Here is a 17,859-nt window from a genome sequence, read left to right on the forward strand (position 1 = left end):
TTTATACCTTCAGATTCTCAGAAAGGATAAATAAGACTTGATTTACCATCTAAGGTAAATAAGTATTTTGATCTCAATTTATGTCACCTTGGTGTAAACCAATTTGTGACATTCATGTCATACAACAATCAACATCAATTATCTTTAAGCTCCGTAGTCGCCAGATTGCTAATACGAGTGAAGATGGCATTTGAAGTTTTGGAGCTTGTTCTAAGATGAATTCTGTGGATAAAGCGGTTGGGATGGATGTCATGGGTGTTATTGTGCTAGATGGTGTTTGAGTTGGTAGGGCGTATGAAGCGGATGGAGATGATACTGCGCTGGATGGAGTGAATGGATTGTTCGCTTCTACTTGAATTACGGAATTGGTTCGGTCTACTTTCATGCGTCTACTCGTTTGGCCTGGTATTAGGCTAGGGAGAGAAGAGCTCGGCCGCTTTAGATGCCTTGGATGCTCTGCACCACTACAGGCCACTTTCATATCCAGCCATCCCGACCCTAGCATCTCAAATAACAGAGCACTAACCCAAAGATAAGATCTCCTAACACGCATTGCTTGTAAGAACTTGAACATGCGAATTTTCTATCTCTTCTAGCTTTTTAATTTGCTATCTCACTATTCCTTGATCATTTTGATCTTTTCAAACTCAAACCCAACCCAGTTTATTAAGCCTAACTAAAACCAACCCAACCCAACTTAACTAAACCCAACCAAACCCACATTAACATTGCACACATAACCCAATACCAATCCCAATACCAATACCAACCCCTATTTCTTATCTCTAAATTCTCTTAAATTTCAAAGACAATAGTCACTAACTCAACTCAACTCAACACAATACCAACACAAACCAAACCATCATAATACTAACTAGACTTTTATTAAGTTGGGTTGGCATTAGGCGACACTAGTGGATAAGCTTCCACCAGTTTCGTTTTAATATCGTATTTTTCGCCGAGCAAATCAAGGAAGGCGTTCCAAAACACATTATTACATGCACTAATGATCTTAATAACAAGTTCATTCTTTTTCAGCTTCGCGGGGATGTCCTCCAGTAAAGGTCTAAATCTATATATTGATTTCACATCAAACGAGGCCATACTCATGTCTATCCAGTCTAATTTGATTATAGAAGTATCCGCGATCCGCAGTAGAAACAATAACAGTTCAAGTTGGGTTAGTATCTCATAATCGATTGATTGTCCGAAAATTCTTATCTGATTCGGACTGGTGATCTTTTTCAGGGGCTTTAAGCCTTCTAGACACTTTTGGTAGATTGTTGATTCCTCATTTGGCTTAGTACTAGTTGGGTTGAGAGTTAGTTTGGGAGTTGGGAGAATATGAAAACCGTTAATTCTTATTTTCAGTGCCTGGCCGGTATATATGTCGACGACTTCACGTACGCCTGGTATTCCTGTCAATTTACGCAAATAGTCTAGTAGTTTCATTACCTGCATGTCTTTTAGCATTTGCCTTCGATCCTTCTTTGAATTCATCTCAAGAATCCAGCCTATGGAGCCATCTGGATTGCGAGATTCTATCAACCGGTTTCCTACCAAAGGTTGAACCATTATGCGCATCCATTCCAAACATGTAGTCATTCTTTTCCTCATAATGTGTATTTGGTGTTGTGACATTTCGCTATTGAAGTTATCTAGGCCAGATAAATCAAAAACATCCCTTTCTACGCATGGACTATCTTCTAACAATATTCGAGCTAAACAAGACCATAATTTGCTACTTGGCTTTAACTTCATTTCATCTGGGTTAGTAGCGGGGTTAGTATTACCCAATACCAAACCAAACCACACCAGAACACAACATAACCACATTAATACTAACTTCAAACCCATTCCTAACATCCTTTTTTCTTATCTCTGCATTTTATTAAATTTCAAAAGCAACCATCACTAACCCAATAATCCACCCCCATAAATCCATACCAATACAGCTTACAATCAAGTTGATACTTACCCAATACTCATTGAACTAACAGTTGTTTTCTGCGGTCCGCCATTTAAACTCTCGTATTTATTGAAATTTCCGGTCTATTTATAGACAGGGAAATTGCCTAATAAGGAAAGTTTCTTCCCGCCTTTTTCAGACCAGGTATGTTCTGCTAGGAACATACAACACTAACTCAACTCAACCCATTACTATATTCAACAGAGGCATTAGCTTAGATCACTTCACCTCAACTTAATATGTGTGTGCCTAGTATTACCATGGTATTGCAGTAGTATTGCGACAATATTGTGTATACCTTATCTATTTGAGTTAGTATTAGAAAATTCGCATCTTAATCAACACAATACTAACACAATCCTAACACAATACTAACACAATCCCAACCCAATTCAAAACCATTATCTTACTTGTTGTTTTTAAGCAATCTGATGCCATCTTGTCTATCTATATTTTTATTTGTAAAAAACACAACGCTATCTTTACTTATGAAGAATTTCCCATCTCTACATGCTCAGCGTAACTTGAAATGTCCATTAAAGCCTTCTAACCCAACCTAACTCAATGGGTGCTTTTGAATGCATGGTTTATTAACCGCTTATATCTTATGTGACAGGTGCATTCGTTATGCAGATGAAGTTATCATTGGCTTTGGGTTAGAATACGAATCAGATAAGCTTTTGTCTGAATGCTCCGCAAGCAGATGCTGTTTGGGCTCTTTTGTCTTCATAATCTCTTCCACCCTCTTTTTGAACCATGGCGAGAAGGCGTTCTGCAGCAATTTTGAGTGGAAGATAGGATACGCCTGCCTTACATTTTCTGGAGTCAGTACTTTCATTCCCGAGAAGGAAACCTTTGTAGCATCCTCTTCGAGCCCTGGGAATGCTTCCAAATCCTTTTCCACCGAGATGTCGATCTCTTGTAATGCCTCTATCCATGGGGCATTCAACCCGTCTGTGTAGAGACACTGCTTATGTGGGAGAACCTCGTACACTGGGATTCGCTTGGACGACAGCACCTGGGTAAGAGACATGTCGCCTGTACAGCCTGCGACTAGTTCACTTTTTAGTAGGAAGTACTCGAAAGCTTCTGGCGAGAGATTGGCGTAAGACACCAGACGGACTGTTTTATTGATTTCTGCCAGGTAGAGCTGCTGCACCCCATCACTCCCAAACGTTATATGTGCTTGAGCTAGAGCCTTTTGCGGGTCCTCTTCAAGTTTGGCCTCTCTGTCAAGATCAAGCTGGTTCACCAGAAACGTAATGGGTTTGTCAGAATTCTTATTATTCTGGCCCTGTAGCTTAGCAATCCGGACCAAGGACCGTTTGAGCAGTATAACTAGATTATCGAAAGTGTTTCGTCTGGCAAACAAGTTGTAATAGACAAAATTGTACGGCACACCTACACCTATCTTCTTTTCCAATTCTTTCACATACTCTAAGTTGAACTGCTTTTTGGCCTTTTCTCCCAGCCTGTTGTAGAACTCGTCGGCACTTAGCTTTAGACGCACACAGTCTTCCTCAGAGACAGCTAACCCGTACTTCTCTTTGTAGTCCTGGAAGAAAATCCGAATTCGTTGATGGGAATTCTCCTCTACCGAGCCCCCATACTCCTCTACCGGAATGAATTTCTTCTCAGCGTTGGTGGACTGGCCATTCAGAGCAGACAGGGCTTTCCAATCTAGACAGAATAGAACAATACAGTCGAATTTTCTGCCAACGGCATCAATCTCCTTGGGGTCTGGATCTTCCATCGTAGGCCCTGCAGTCTCGCACACATATACTCCTATCTGTCCCGGCTCCACTTCACTCAGATCATGAATAATCTCAGGTGCACCGCCTAGATCACTTCTCTTGTTCAGGTGCTCGATGGTCTCCCACGCAATACTTCCCACGAATAGATAAGTCGGCTGTATCCCAGTGGCCTTCTTCAGCTCCCTTCCTATGTTGGCCGCCCAACCAATGTCTCCCAATCCTCCTACTATATTGACGACCACAAGAGCAGTTTGGCCCTTAGAAGCATGAGAAAGAGCAGTTGGGGTCGAATAAGCTACCACCGCCGAGATTATGCCGATGCATAAGAGCATAAAGGTTGTTATTTTTGCTTTCTTAGCAGATCTGACCATCTAGGGGTAATTTCACACCGTTAAAATCAGCAGAAGCACCGGACGACGGACGGGATTGGTTCGTGGATAAAGACCTCTGCAGTAGAAAGTTAAACTAGCATTGCAAACGTAATTAGAGATGGATTTTTCTTATCACCAAATAGCTTTATTAGAAACAAACACCAAGTAGCTTTATTAAAAACCTACAATTGTAGCATTGCGATATGTGTATTGACTAAGAGGAATCTTTCCCCATAGGCATGGCAAAAACATAATGCCAACTCAATACTAACTCAATACCAACGCAACCGCTTATTTGGCTACTATTGAAACGTTATAGAACTTCTTGATCATGCTAATGAGTGGATTCCATTTCTGGCGCATGCCTGTAGTTAGTAGAAAAACAGTCGGCCGATTCTTTACGCCGCTTGGTATGTTCATGAACAAATGCTGGAAGTAGACTGGCGCAATTGGATGATCATCTTTGCTACTGTCTAGCCACTCGATGATTAGAGTGGGAACCTTTAGAGCTTTTAGCAGATACAGCAACATTTTGATAGCTGCATAGCTGTACTGCATATCTAGTCCTTCAAGATACATGGGACTTTGACTTCCAATTGATTTCAATACTACTAACCCCTCAGACGTGCCTCATATTGAGTTTTTGTAGTCCAGTTTGATGCTGTAATGCGATGATATTGCATGTATTTGGGGGTGATGTCACACAAATGTGGCTGAAGTACCCTTGGGTCCAATCTTAATTCCCGGCGTATTGGGATGTACTTGCCAGACAGACACCCCACCGACATTTCCCGGTCATCATAGGCTATTCTCCACCAATGCTTCTCGATGGTGGCAGGCCCAGTCATTTTAACTATGTTCATCTCCACTAAGCAACAGCGCATAAGAAAGCCTCCTATATCCTTTATGGAGTTGTTCATAAGAAGGTGTTCTGTATCCATATTGGAGTTATCGGGTGCCTTAGGTTCTTCTAATTGCTTTTTCCTGGCCATTGGTCCCTCTAAAGCTAAACCCATCCAAGACGGATCGCCCTCATCGATTTGATCTATTACATTTGACCTGGTCGAGTTTGCTTGGTTTAGTCTGCACTCGCTCCAAAACGACATCTCAGAATTACTCTCATCTGAAGTACTATCCAAACGAACGGTCCTAATTACACACATCCAAATTAGTGCGACATAGTACCACATTCGCATAGGCCTTAAGTACATTGAATGGTGGCTTATCATGCAAATTTGTTATCTCAAACCTCAAAAAACACACTCTAATTTACGCCTATCAAATTAATCAATACTAACCTTTTTAAGCTTACTAGTAGCTACCCAGCCCCAACTCAATACTAACACAACACAACTCAATTCAATACCAACTCAATACTAACTCAATTCAACACAACATCTTCTTGCTTTTCCGTATGGTTTCCTTTATCAACTTCCGTACCAATTCCTATCACTTCTCTACCCTCGGCGGATCAACTCTTACCTCTCTCTCGCCAAAGATATTCATATAGTCTGAATTCTCCCAGCTACCTTCTACTACACATGCATTGACAAGCTTTTGTTGATGCTGGAGCATCTTATGGTCCCATTCCTTTCCTCGCTGAGTAGTCTTAATACCTTCAAAATGGGAAACAACTGCCTGAAGCGCATGCGTCATATAAAACACATAAGAAGTAAGCCAATAGTACTCTTCGCATTGGAAGATGGCCGATACATCTGTGTTATTTGGGTTAGTATTGAGTTGAGCCACAAGTAGATCCGTTAGTTTGCTGAAAATGGCCAAAGTTCTCCCACGCGCTTGTAGCTCCAACATCTGTGTATTAAAAGTAACCCCATTGATACTTCCAAAGTAGTCGTGATAACAGGTTTTCAGATCATGAATATTAGTGCATTCTGCTTCTGGCTCTAGAGATTGTGGCGAGGCCGATGGATTTTCACCCGATTCAGAAAGATGCGCATCCTTACTTGTGCTACAAGCTGTACTATTAGATGGAGTTGGATTAGTATTATTGCTATTATTCGAACAAGGCTGTTGCGTCTGCCTTCTAAACGGCGCGATGTACTGTGCATATAGCTGCTTCAATTCTTCTAATAAAACGGGAGACGACTGTGATAGTTCAGCTATGATTCTTTTCATGCATACACTGGCACCACAATCACTCCAACATGTCGATGCGGTTCTCCTAGAGACCCAGTATCTATTATAAGCACTTTCATTCGATTCAACCTTAGCACAGATTAAATTGTCAACTGAGCGCATTTTCTTCTTTCCATCCAATTGGCATTCCACTTGTCTCGGAACGTCCTTGGCCCAGCCTAACCCAATATAACGGAGTACAGTAGTTAGTATGTCGAATGCCATGGCAGTGCCTCGCGAGACTATTGATGCGCTCCTTTGATCAACTACTTTTATCTCAGCCCTTATAATTGCATGGGCCGTTAGTTCTATTCTTATTAACAACTCCGCTCCATATAGTCCATCCGGATCATGTGCACCAATCCGAACTTGGAGGGTTTTCAAACTGATGACTATTGTATGCGTGTTTAAGATAGGCAATAATGACATTTGCCAATTATTGGTATAAATATCAAGGGTGCCAATAGATGCCGATAAATACTTGTGCTGCATAAACTTTACCACTGCATGCGGTGTATGCAATACCAGCCGGTCAACAATACAGGGTCGAGGCATGCACAACGCACATGACCTATCCATCATTATCTCAATTGTGCTTATGGCCCTATTATGAACTACCAGGCTGATGACTTTGGTCTCTTTGGAAACAAAATCCAATGGACACAGCATATAGTAATAGGGGGTGCCCCAGCCTTTTACTGTATTAAGACATAGCCAATATATTCCAGCGAGTTCACTAAAAGGCTCATTATTCGTCAAATCGACCGGCCATAATCGACCGAAAAATAGTTCTCCTTCGTGCCCGCTTGTTGGCAACGATGGCGAGTTAACTAGCAGCATAAACGACCCAGTAATGGATACTCGGGCCTGTTTCAATAAAGAGTTGCAGAGCTCCCAGACTGGGTTAATATTATCTATTTTTTCAACCCAATTAGCTATCACCACCATAGTTTTAGAAGACTTATTGGGGATAGCTTCCAATGCCCGCTCAATGCTAACATTAATAAGCTCGCTCATCGAGATTTTGGTCCATAGAAATACCAAAACCTGCACCCAAATTAACACTATCGGTTTTGTTTCATTTCCTAATCTCAAACTAGCATACCCAACCGTAAGGGAGTAAGAAACATCCTCATCGGTGTATGCCACTAAACTCTTATTAATAGCATCAATCTGGGTATAGGCCACTTTTTCCTCACCCCCGCCTTTAACCCATAAAATCAAGCTAATAACAACTAGTACCACTATTGCTCGTAACATAACTTGTTTTCTCATATCTAAAGTTTCAAAATAATGGCAATTCTAACCCAAGAATAGCCTAATTTAGATAAAAAAGATTAATCGATTCTTAATAAAATACATGACTGACTGTTTAGATCTACGAAATATTCCATTGCTTTATTACACACAGAACAAGTGTTTTGTTGAGTTGTATTGAGTTGGGTTCGTATTGGTTCGAGTTAGTATTGGTATTGGTATTGGTATTGGTTTAGTATTAGTACTACTAAGTAGTGTGTACTAAGTAGAGATCAAATTGATCGCAATAGTATTGTGGCAGTATTAGGTGTGGTCGTATGATAGCACTACAAAAACCAGCTAACCCAACCCAACCTAACCCAATCCAATGCTGCGCTAAAAGCAAGATTTGGCTGGCTGTTAAAAATATACAATGAAAGATAAGCAAGATAAGCAGGAGCAACAAAAACAAGCAAGAAACGACCGCCGCCCTTCCTCCGGTCCTCGCGATCGAAATAAAATCGAGCTGTCCAACAACTGCACGAACTGCAGGGCCGCCTTAGCTGAATGTTACAGGCTGCAGGGCACAATACTACCCCGTCGGTCTAATGCCTCTATTTCAAAGCACAGTATGCTATTTGCTTTCGTGCTGGTCCTATCGGTCGCAATGTTCAAATTAGTTGTAGGCGGACCGATTCAAACCCCCAACAAGAAAGTTCGCTCGTATGTACTGCCAAGTGCTGATGACTTCGAGGAGTCATTAACCGCACTTATGCGTGTGCTTTTTAGCGCGGGCCAAGGTAATAGACCAGGACCAAGTGAATTGTTGTTATTTCATGTTTATTCTGGGGGAGATATCTATGACCGCCGAGAACTTTATAGGTTGACCGTGTGTAATATATGGGCTAAGTTGTCTTGCCGCGAGTTGGAAAAACTAGCGGATAATCCTGTCAATTTCCTCATTGTCAAGAGTTTACTTCGCCGCCTCAGTCTTATATATACGGCAAATCTGGAGATTTTGGATTTGTCGGTTGATGTGTCCGATGAAACTTGGTCTCTCTTTTCGAGGCTAATGGGCCTTTTGGTTCCAACGTCTCTCCATGTCAAAGAAATAGCGCCAACTAGCTTCACTGCAAGGAAATGTGCAGTCCCTTTTGTCAATCAGCACCAAGAATCCAAATATACATGGAAAGTACAAAACAAAGAGATTGCTCTGGCCACCTTCCAGGTCATTACACCCATGGCAGTTCAGCTCTTTTTAGATCTGGAAGTGATAAAGCATACCCAGGTTTTCAGAATTATATTCTATCTGGATTTTGAGCATCTGTATGGTGAGAATCAGTTTATTAAAGCAATGGTCAATGTGGAATATAATAAAGCCACTCAAGCTCGCACCAAGACCACTCGAGACGTTCCTGCGCATTTTTTAGCCGATATTATGAGTCCTAATTCTTATCTCATCCCGCGTCTTGAAGAACAATTTAAGAGTAAGGCTGCCCCCTCACAATCTTCTACTCCTGCTGATTATAAAGGGTATTTTGTTTGTCTACACGTTTGCTTCCACTCTCTATATAAGTATCAACGCCAGTTCGAGAAAGCTGAAGAGCAGCTATCTACTGATACCGATGGTTCTGGTGAGTCGGGGCCAGCTGATAGCAACAACTTCCGATCTAAAGGTAAGAACAAGAATAAGAACAAGAGTAAGGGTAAGGGTAAGAACAGAAAGAAAGGGAATGTGTGTGGGAGATCAAAACCCAAGAACAAGAACAAGAATAAGAACAGAAACAATGGTAAAAACAAAAACCTTAACCCAACTCCATTAGACTATCTGAAAGCGCTGGCCAATCGCCAAACGACATGGTGGGATATTACTAATATGGCCTACAACCCAATTAAATGGAAGTCCGATAAAGGGCCAGCAACACTAACTGAGGATCACTTCTTGCTGTTGGCCGAGGCGTTAGAAGCACTCGCTAACCTAGAAGCAGTAACCCAATGCTACAACTTTAATGGCTTTGAAATAGAGGAGTTTCAACCTAACCCCCCAGCAGATTGCTACAAAATTACAAGCCTGCATATTAAAGAATGCTCATTGGTGTTTACTTTTAAGTTGCTTCATATAGTATTGCCTAACGATCAGCTTAGTATTGGATTCGACTATCAAGTGATGCCAGTGGACTTATCCTTCTTCCTTGCCGAGATAAAGACTATTCCTCGGCACAAGTGTGTGTGTATATCTGGCGTTGGTCTGCTTCTGAAGAATTCTGAGATGACATATGATCAAGCGGTAAACTATGTTGATGAGCTTAGTACAGCTTTGGACAGGCCATGTATATTTGTCCCATCCGATACGAGCACTTTGAATATATTGACGGCGACTCGTCTTCTGGCCTGGGGCAATCGGGACTACTGCGCTAGTCTTGATAAGGATATCGCATCTACTTCCGCCAAACCTCCCAAATACTTCTTTGGTCATGCTATCTTAAGCCATAATCTATTCACTGTAGAAGTTAGCTCTATTAAGATTGACCAAAAGATGATTGATGAGGTTGAGGCAATCTATAAGACCATCAAAGAAGCCCCTCATATCCCTTCCCAATCCCTTACTGCCCAGCTTATAGTTTCGTTGGATGATTTCAGAAATCAAATGGTGCTTGATCTTATTCTAGTTTTTATTGATGTTTTGTGTCGTGTACGTTATCGCTTCAAGGTCTTATATATATTAAACCCACCAACCACCTTAGACATAGCCAAGCAATTTATTCGCAGCCTATCTCAACGACAGATTATGTTCTTTAGCTTCGATGACCAGTCTTTTCCTGCAGACACTTGGCATCTCACAGTTTTGGTGGCAATTCCTACAATGTCTTTGTCCCTGTCTTATATATTTGTCCGAGGTTTTACCCCACCTGCTGATGCCCCCGACCCTCTATTGATCATGCCCAATCCCGGGTGTCTTTTCTGGAAAGAGGTGCCGCCCTTCCCCGAAGCACAAAGCGCCTAGTAGGCTGCATTGCCCGTGAATCTGTGCTGACTAAACCCGCCCTTTCTTCGGGTCTTTTTACCTTTCTTCGGGTCTTTTTACTCTTATGGTCCTTCTATTATAACTTTGGCTGCAAGACAACTAGTTTTGGCCTATGTCTATGAAAACTATACGTGGGTCTATCTTAGTGGGTTTCTTTCCATTTCCTTCAATAAAGTCAACGTTATTAGCTTAGTAAGTGTATTAGGGGGCGTATAGCACTCATTGATTAATTAGATAAGACACACACCAACAAGGCATCTCTTGATTCCAATAAGGACGCCGCCTTGAAGCATATATGGGTGGGAATAGGAAAGCAAAGGCATATTGAAAATGAGATAAGATCTAAAAATAATGTGGCTAGATACTTCTAGGCTTCCAATTATATACTAACCCAATAGGCAACTTCATCTAACCTAGCTCTCTCCCTTAACTTAACTCAACTCAACTCAATCTAATCCAACTTAACTTAACCTAACCTAACTCAATCTAATTCAAATCAATTCTACAACTTTAAAATAAACACGAGCTCTTCATTTTGATTATTGTATCATGTTTGAATTGTATTTATATTTCAATTGAGTTAAAGTTTATGCTGGCTATATGTTTAGATCAATACATACTAGATGGTCCAACTTCAATAAAGGCCATTAGCACTAACACTATTAAGATTGAATTGAGTTAGTATTGGGTTAGGTTGGGTTAGGTTGGGTTGGTGTAATGCTCATGGGATGGATAACATCCACTGATCAATACATACTCCATTAAAGACATTCCTTGATACGAACACCGGCATCTTTTATTAGATAAATATGGTTGTGTTGACATAGAATGACGTCATATTAAGTTAGTGTAGATATGCAAAATCCCTTTTGTTACAAAGCCCTGATTCTATTGGGTTAGTAGCAGTGTTTACGAAATACTGAGTAGCTCACCAGTGGCAAGGTTGATCATGTTAGTATTGTGTTAGTATTGTGTTAGTATTGTGTTAGTATTGGGGATGGCCGTATGACAGCACTACAGTTGGGCTGAGCAATCAAATCAATACTAACCAAATTGCATACCTCAAAAGCTGCAGTCTAAGTTTAAACCAATTAAACCGTGTAGATATAAAGATACTTAAGAGTGCCACTAAATCATTTAATTGCTTGATGGTGTGTTGGTGCTAGCCAAGGGAATGGCTTCGTTATAATCAAAGTGGTCTTGCAGCTGCTTTATGAACGGCTGCCATTGTTCTGTTACTGTACTCTGAAACACAGCAATGATCTTCTTAGACTTATGCATTGATTCAACAGTCTCAAAGAGATTCTTGAGCTTCTGGTCTAGAATGGATCGAGTTGTTGCAGAGCTTTCATTCCAATCAAAGGTGATCTTCGGAGCATTAATAAGCCGTAATAGAAGGACTAGAAGGTTGGCAGCTACCTCTCCATGCTTCATATCGAATCCAGTAATGTGCACTGAAGCAAAACAATCAATTCTTTCGAGGTTTTTCATATCATCATTGCACTTGTTGTAGTCATTCCATTCCCAACTGAAGGGGAACACAATTAAGAGCGGATCTGGTGTAGCATCGTCATTCGAGCCATGTAAGTTTTGCGTTTCCTGCGGCAGCAGAAGAATCCACTTTGAAGTAGTAGGGTTCTGGTTCAGCTGGTACATCTTTGACAGGATAGCCTGGCCGGAAAGAAGCTGTAGCTTCTTTGCCTGGGTTAATATTTGGTTGCGAGCAGGATCTAATTTAGTTATGGGAATAGTGGGCGGGGTTTGGCCCGTGCCATTGATAGGCCCCTGAGTTGTCTTTATTGGGCTAGTAGGATCTTGAGTTGTCTTTGGAGTGGTGGGCGTGGTAGTGCTATCTGCAATAGTGGTGGTCGAGTTAGCACTAGTTGCCGTATTATTGGACGATGCAAGTGTGGGTGAGGTGCTGTTGGTTTTAGTTAATGAGCTATTTTGGCTCGAAATGCTTATTGTGCTATCCCAATGATAGAACACTAACTTACCCACCACCAATACTATTCCGATGGCTATACAGCCGTACAGATACTTCTGAGTCTTTGAAGTTTGTTCTGTCATACTGGCGCTAAACTCGCACGAGGTTTTATTCAACTCCTGGCATTCCTTTAATTCTCCTGAATTAATCGTGCTAATATAGTGCCCGCGGGATATATAGCATTCATTCGACTCCCAAATACCAATACCAACTCAATACCAACACAATACCAACTCAATACCAACTCAAATACCAACTCGATGTTGTTTATTAGTTCAAATTGGGCGCGTGTAAACGACTGGTGCCTATCGAATTTTGAGATAAGATAAGTAAAATAAGCTGGATATAGTTCCCTGCTCACCCTTCTACACCAAAGCCATGCATCCATTAATATCTGCCAGCGAGTAACTTAACCAGTGATCAAGTTGTTTGCCGTCAAAGAAAAGTAGCGCGCGTCTGATGGCACAGCAGTTATTATTGGGCCAAATCACTCTTTGTTGTTTTATCGTACTGCACTCGAACTTGGCAGACCGGACAAAAGAAACTGCTTCGCCCGCCAAACTTCAAGACTTCGATAGGGGTGTTGCAGCGGAAGCATGGCTTGTTCTTACGTGCATACACTTTGAGATAGTTTTGATACTCGCCGTCGGCCCGATTGGGCAAGACGAAGTCAACAAGAGAAGTACCGCCCGCGGCAGCTGCCTTCTTTAAAATAGCACGAGTGCTATCGACAAGCTTTTGAACATCAATATAAGCAAGTTGGTTGGCTTTGGTTTGAGGGTGCACTTGGCAGTCAAAAAGAATCTCTGAGGCATAGATGTTCCCTATGGCACAAACAATCTTCTGGTCTAAAAGGAATGTTTTGATTGGCATGGAGCTTCTTTGGGTTCTTCCCAATAGATACTCTACGGTCACCTCATCCTTCAGAGGGTCCGGTCCAATGTCATTGTAAGGACTAAGTTCTCTAAACCCATTCATTGGCTGAACGAGCATACGGCCAAAGCCCCTTGGATCGCAATAAAACAACTTGGACTCGTCTTGGAAATGAAAGACAACGAGTGGCTTCTGTTTCTCGTGCGGTTCAAAGAGAAACTTTCCTGTCATGCGGAGATGCACCAGAAGCACTACACTGTCCAATCCAAACACCAGCCACTTTCCTTTGCGCTCCACTTGTTGAATTTTGCGCCCAATTAGATCGGCAGTGCGATCTTTCAAGCCAATTTTATGGCTAAACACCTCAAGATTACTTATTGTTGCACCGGATACTTGGCTGTTTAGTATACGAACAATGCTGTCAACCTCTGGTCCCTCGGGCATAGATCTACGTCAGTTTGGGCAAAAAATAAGTCATAGCTTGAGATTGTGCTGGCGACTTCAACCCATCCAGCTAACACCCACTGCTCAGTGAGTTAGTATTAAATTGAGTTATTGGGTTAGTATTGGGTTGGGTTTAAGTTTACCAAAGTCAAAATCAACGAATAGCTTTTATTAAGTCGGTATTAGATATAGATATCAATTCAATATTTCATTTCAATAAAACAATAACTTAAGTCAACATAACACAACTTAATTGAGACATTGTGTCTCGCACCTGCCGAGGTGTTGGGCATGTAGAGTCATCTGACAGCTTCTGGCTCATAACAATATCAGCCAGCACACTTATCCTATCATAATTGATACCGTTGAGTTTCATTGTCGCTAGATTATGGTGGGGTCCTAGCGTAGTTGACAGCTTAACAAGTAGTGACATGATCGTTGTGACAGGCAGGATAATTTTCTCATTCAGTGGGTCTGGTTTGTTTAAGAGGAGATAGTTTAAGAAGATGATCGCCAGGTCGCAGTTAGACATACACAGACTGACTAAACAGTCTAGGGTTTGAAGGGATGCATACTTATTCAACAGAAGAGAGAGCTCGGTTATCAATGTGGAGATAAAGCTAAGCATTTCATTTTTCAACGGATCTGGGTAGATTGTCTTAGGTATTAATTCTATCCCGGGCCATTTAATAAGCAGTGAGCTATAAAAATATAACTGACATCTGGTTGTTTTGATTATTGATAGGGACCTATCTTCTATTGTTATTAGTTTAAGCCACACTTCCAAGATATATTTCTCTTCTTCGGCAGAAAAGTTAGGTCTAATTGATTGGGTTAGATGGACCCAATGTAACCCTAGCGCGAAAAGGACTGTTATAGCGATTGTTGTGTTGGGACTGCTGTCTGATCCAATTAGTTGTAGTTCTTTCTTGATCTGTTTATCTTGAGTGGATTTGCAACCGTTAGTGGGCAGAGCTACACCAACATAGAAATCAGTGAGGTTCATTTTAGAATTCATAGTTAAACGAAGCATATAGTCTTTGGACTTGGACTTGCTTTGGGAAAGAATGGGGTCGGTTTTTTTGATAAAGAGCGTAAGGCTATTCAGACAAAGGGCCAACCTTCTGTTCTGAAATAGCTGAAGAAAAAGAGATTGGCAATCTAGCGAAACTATATCTAGCACACGAACTACTAGTAAGGAGTATAGCCCAATCCGGCCAATCTTGGTTTTGGGGAAATCTAAAGTTAGTCGATCAAGTATGTATAGATATTTAAGATGGGTGGCTTCTAGGTTGGATAGGTAATCCAGAGTCAAGTTGATCGCCGCTAGCTCGGGACAGCACACTTTCAAGCCAAAGCTCTCTGTTTTTCGATGTAATAGCTCAAAAAAGACACCCAAATCCACATTCATATCACCCGGTGCCACTGTACTGTTTTTGATATACACATATACCGCCGTAAAGATGTATTTGTGTTTGTGTAAGAGGGTGTGATAAAACCAACTTGTCTTCTTTGCTAGGCTGATGTCCGATTCTGTCTGAGTAGCTAGACTGTAGATTAAAGGGTCCAGTAGAATAACAAATGAGTTGATCGTCTTGATTTTGATATCAGCCAGGAGTGCACCGAATCTCTTAATGTATTGACTCCGGTTGAACTGGGTCCCTGGTTTGACAGGCTGGGGGCACCATTGAATGACCAATGCGAGCGGTAGATCCCTAGATTCTGCGTCACTCTTTACTTCTTGAACCGCCTTAGCAATCTGTGACTTGAGAGCCTTGGTATTTGTTGGCGAACCGTTAATAGTGATCCACAACAGCCAAAACTTGATCTCCACCAGCGCCATAATATTCACAGTGGTACAATATATCGAGCCAAATGGTCTTATCTCTCCTCTACTTGGCGCTGGATTTGGGTTTTCTTGTTCAGGGCTAACGTAGCTGCAAGGTAAGTTGGTCCGCGATCTGAAATGCACAAAAGAGTACAATGTAGGATCGGCGGCGTAACAGAGAGTCTCTGTGGTAATGTTTGTTGTGGCCAACTTAATTTGAGAAACCAGTCCGTCGGCTCCACAAGGATAAGGTATATATAATTGACCTTTACTACAATCAAAGTTATCAAAGTTAAGCTTTGCACACTGATCCTGCTCATTCTCACAAGTACACAGGCCTAACCTACTCCACGGCCCAAACACAAATACTAACCAGATAGATAGCTCTAGCCTAATTTGTTGTCTCATTAAAAATAGAGGAAAGATAGAGAGAAAACCCATTTTAAGACATCAAAGCATCAACATTTATATCTAGCATTGGTTTGTGTGGTGTCCGTGCCATCCCCTACACATCTTGATGAGACTCTCGAGATATCTCTACTTTTAAGCGAATAAGTACAGATAATGTAGGTATTTATTCCGTACTACTTTAAACAACCCAATACATTCCAAAAGAAATCTCAATCTTGTTATCACTAGTTTCAGAGTATAGATATACGACGAAGATTAATAAAGGAATTTCCAAGACTTTCCAGGACTCTCTATGACAGACATGAAAAACTTACAGAAGACTATACCAGATCTAGAAACGGCTCAGATTCGTATACCAACACAATAACTAACCCAATTTGTCTCTCGTTGAGTATATTTGACTGAGAGGTCCTATACCTCCCCTGGAGCACAACAGTTTGGTATCTTTAACTTCAAATGTTTTGTTCATTCGTAGGTCTAGATTAACAGCTAGAGCATATACTTGCGATTGCTAGTGTAGTAGTGCCAACTATTCACTTTCTTCTGTTATGAGCAACCACTAATTCAATTAGTAGTAGATCAGAAACACAACTAATCCCATAATGTAATTTATTAGAGGTTAAATCCCAATACTAACTTAGCATCAACTCAATCATGAATTACATTTGTATTTGATAAGAGAAGAATATTAAGTTAGGCTGAATAGAGTTAAGTGGGGGCAAGTCGACTATGAAATATGTGAACGCCGCCTAGAGACTTCGTATTGGGTTGGGTTGGAATTGGGTTATTACAACGTGGCTGGTTAAGAGGAGTTTAGTTTGGGTTCAATTTATTGATTATGTAGGTAAAATCTTCGCAAAAATCGACTGATTTTGAGATCACACTTCGGCAAAAGTAGTAATTTCAAAAACATCGCGCATTTCTTACGTCCAACGCACAAAGCGAGGTAGTCAGCAACCAAAATACTACTCACTCCATTCGTCGCCCCTTGCGCCCAACAAATTTGGTCATAAGAGAAATTTAGTATTGGGTTAGTATTAACAAATTACCATAAAAGGAAAATTACCATAAAAGGAAAAGATAAAAAATTGCGTCATCGGCCAAAGTTGGTTTAATAATAGTTAGGCTAAAAGCGATTTATTCCTGCGCATTAGACGCCATAATGGGGTTGGTATAGGGGTGCCTGAGCACCGGAGACATCACCAGCCTGGGCTTTTTCCGCAGCTTTTTTATACTCACTATAGTCACTGTAATAGAAGAAGAACAGAATGGCTCCGACCGGGGTAATAACGAGCAAGAGAAAGACAAGCCAGAAAGCCTGGGAACTAGAGAGAAAACTCCAAAATGATTGAGTTATAGCAGTAGTTGGTGCTGATTGATAAGCGGACATAATTACAATCAGCAAAAAAAAATCTAATTTATACGTTTATCAAGCTATCTACAGGGGTATATAGGGGTATACAGGGGGTGTAAAATAGATGCATAAGGATATATAGGGGTAGCCAAAGCAGACGTCGTGTTAAAGTGGATTAGTATCAGACTGAGTTAGATTAGGCTCAATTTATAGATTAGATCGATTGTTTGGGATTGTTGATGCATTGCGAGATGGACACTTTTTCTAATCTATTGTACAACTCAGATAAAGATTGAGTTTGTATTGTTAAATAAAGATCTTTGAGTTAGATTTGGGTTAGGTTTGTGTGGTGTCCGTGCCATCCCCCACACATCTTTAATGAGGCTCTCGAGATATCTCTACTTTTAGACGAGTTAACTACAGGGGCAAAGAACTTAGATATTTATTCCATACTACTTTAGATAAGCTAAG

The 17,859-nt window shown here is 41.1% G+C and overlaps 9 protein-coding genes across 9 annotated transcripts; 1 reads left to right on the forward strand and 8 right to left on the reverse strand.

Annotated features, from left to right (window-relative positions):
• Positions 1-112: 112 nt before the first annotated feature.
• Positions 113-574, reverse strand: NEHOM01_2225 (uncharacterized protein; the record flags this gene model as incomplete). The annotated part of the gene is made up of 1 exon (XM_051491103.1): positions 113-574. One exon carries the CDS (start codon positions 572-574, stop codon positions 113-115), a length of 462 nt encoding a protein of 153 aa, XP_051347063.1.
• A 311-nt stretch (positions 575-885) lies between these two features.
• NEHOM01_2226 (uncharacterized protein) lies at positions 886-1,857 on the reverse strand (the record flags this gene model as incomplete). Its single annotated transcript, XM_051491104.1, has 1 exon — positions 886-1,857. One exon carries the CDS (start codon positions 1,855-1,857, stop codon positions 886-888), a length of 972 nt encoding a protein of 323 aa, XP_051347064.1.
• Positions 1,858-2,594: 737 nt separating this feature from the next.
• NEHOM01_2227 (uncharacterized protein) lies at positions 2,595-4,055 on the reverse strand (the record flags this gene model as incomplete). The annotated part of the gene is made up of 1 exon (XM_051491105.1): positions 2,595-4,055. One exon carries the CDS (start codon positions 4,053-4,055, stop codon positions 2,595-2,597), a length of 1,461 nt encoding a protein of 486 aa, XP_051347065.1.
• Positions 4,056-4,705: 650 nt separating this feature from the next.
• On the reverse strand, positions 4,706-5,323 carry NEHOM01_2228 (uncharacterized protein; the record flags this gene model as incomplete). Its single annotated transcript, XM_051491106.1, has 1 exon — positions 4,706-5,323. The coding sequence occupies one exon, from the start codon at positions 5,321-5,323 to the stop codon at positions 4,706-4,708; it is 618 nt and encodes a 205-aa protein (XP_051347066.1).
• Positions 5,324-5,543: 220 nt separating this feature from the next.
• Positions 5,544-7,505, reverse strand: NEHOM01_2229 (uncharacterized protein; the record flags this gene model as incomplete). Its single annotated transcript, XM_051491107.1, has 1 exon — positions 5,544-7,505. One exon carries the CDS (start codon positions 7,503-7,505, stop codon positions 5,544-5,546), a length of 1,962 nt encoding a protein of 653 aa, XP_051347067.1.
• A 394-nt stretch (positions 7,506-7,899) lies between these two features.
• Positions 7,900-10,470, forward strand: NEHOM01_2230 (uncharacterized protein; the record flags this gene model as incomplete). The annotated part of the gene is made up of 1 exon (XM_051491108.1): positions 7,900-10,470. One exon carries the CDS (start codon positions 7,900-7,902, stop codon positions 10,468-10,470), a length of 2,571 nt encoding a protein of 856 aa, XP_051347068.1.
• A 1,158-nt stretch (positions 10,471-11,628) lies between these two features.
• Positions 11,629-12,561, reverse strand: NEHOM01_2231 (uncharacterized protein; the record flags this gene model as incomplete). The annotated part of the gene is made up of 1 exon (XM_051491109.1): positions 11,629-12,561. One exon carries the CDS (start codon positions 12,559-12,561, stop codon positions 11,629-11,631), a length of 933 nt encoding a protein of 310 aa, XP_051347069.1.
• A 391-nt stretch (positions 12,562-12,952) lies between these two features.
• On the reverse strand, positions 12,953-13,795 carry NEHOM01_2232 (formamidopyrimidine-DNA glycosylase; the record flags this gene model as incomplete). The annotated part of the gene is made up of 1 exon (XM_051491110.1): positions 12,953-13,795. One exon carries the CDS (start codon positions 13,793-13,795, stop codon positions 12,953-12,955), a length of 843 nt encoding a protein of 280 aa, XP_051347070.1.
• Positions 13,796-14,024: 229 nt separating this feature from the next.
• NEHOM01_2233 (uncharacterized protein) lies at positions 14,025-16,031 on the reverse strand (the record flags this gene model as incomplete). The annotated part of the gene is made up of 1 exon (XM_051491111.1): positions 14,025-16,031. One exon carries the CDS (start codon positions 16,029-16,031, stop codon positions 14,025-14,027), a length of 2,007 nt encoding a protein of 668 aa, XP_051347071.1.
• Between the last annotated feature and the right edge of the window lie 1,828 nt (positions 16,032-17,859).

This window comes from Nematocida homosporus, assembly GCF_024244095.1.
Source record: "Nematocida homosporus strain JUm1504 chromosome Unknown 4487, whole genome shotgun sequence".
NCBI lineage: Eukaryota > Fungi > Microsporidia > Nematocida > Nematocida homosporus.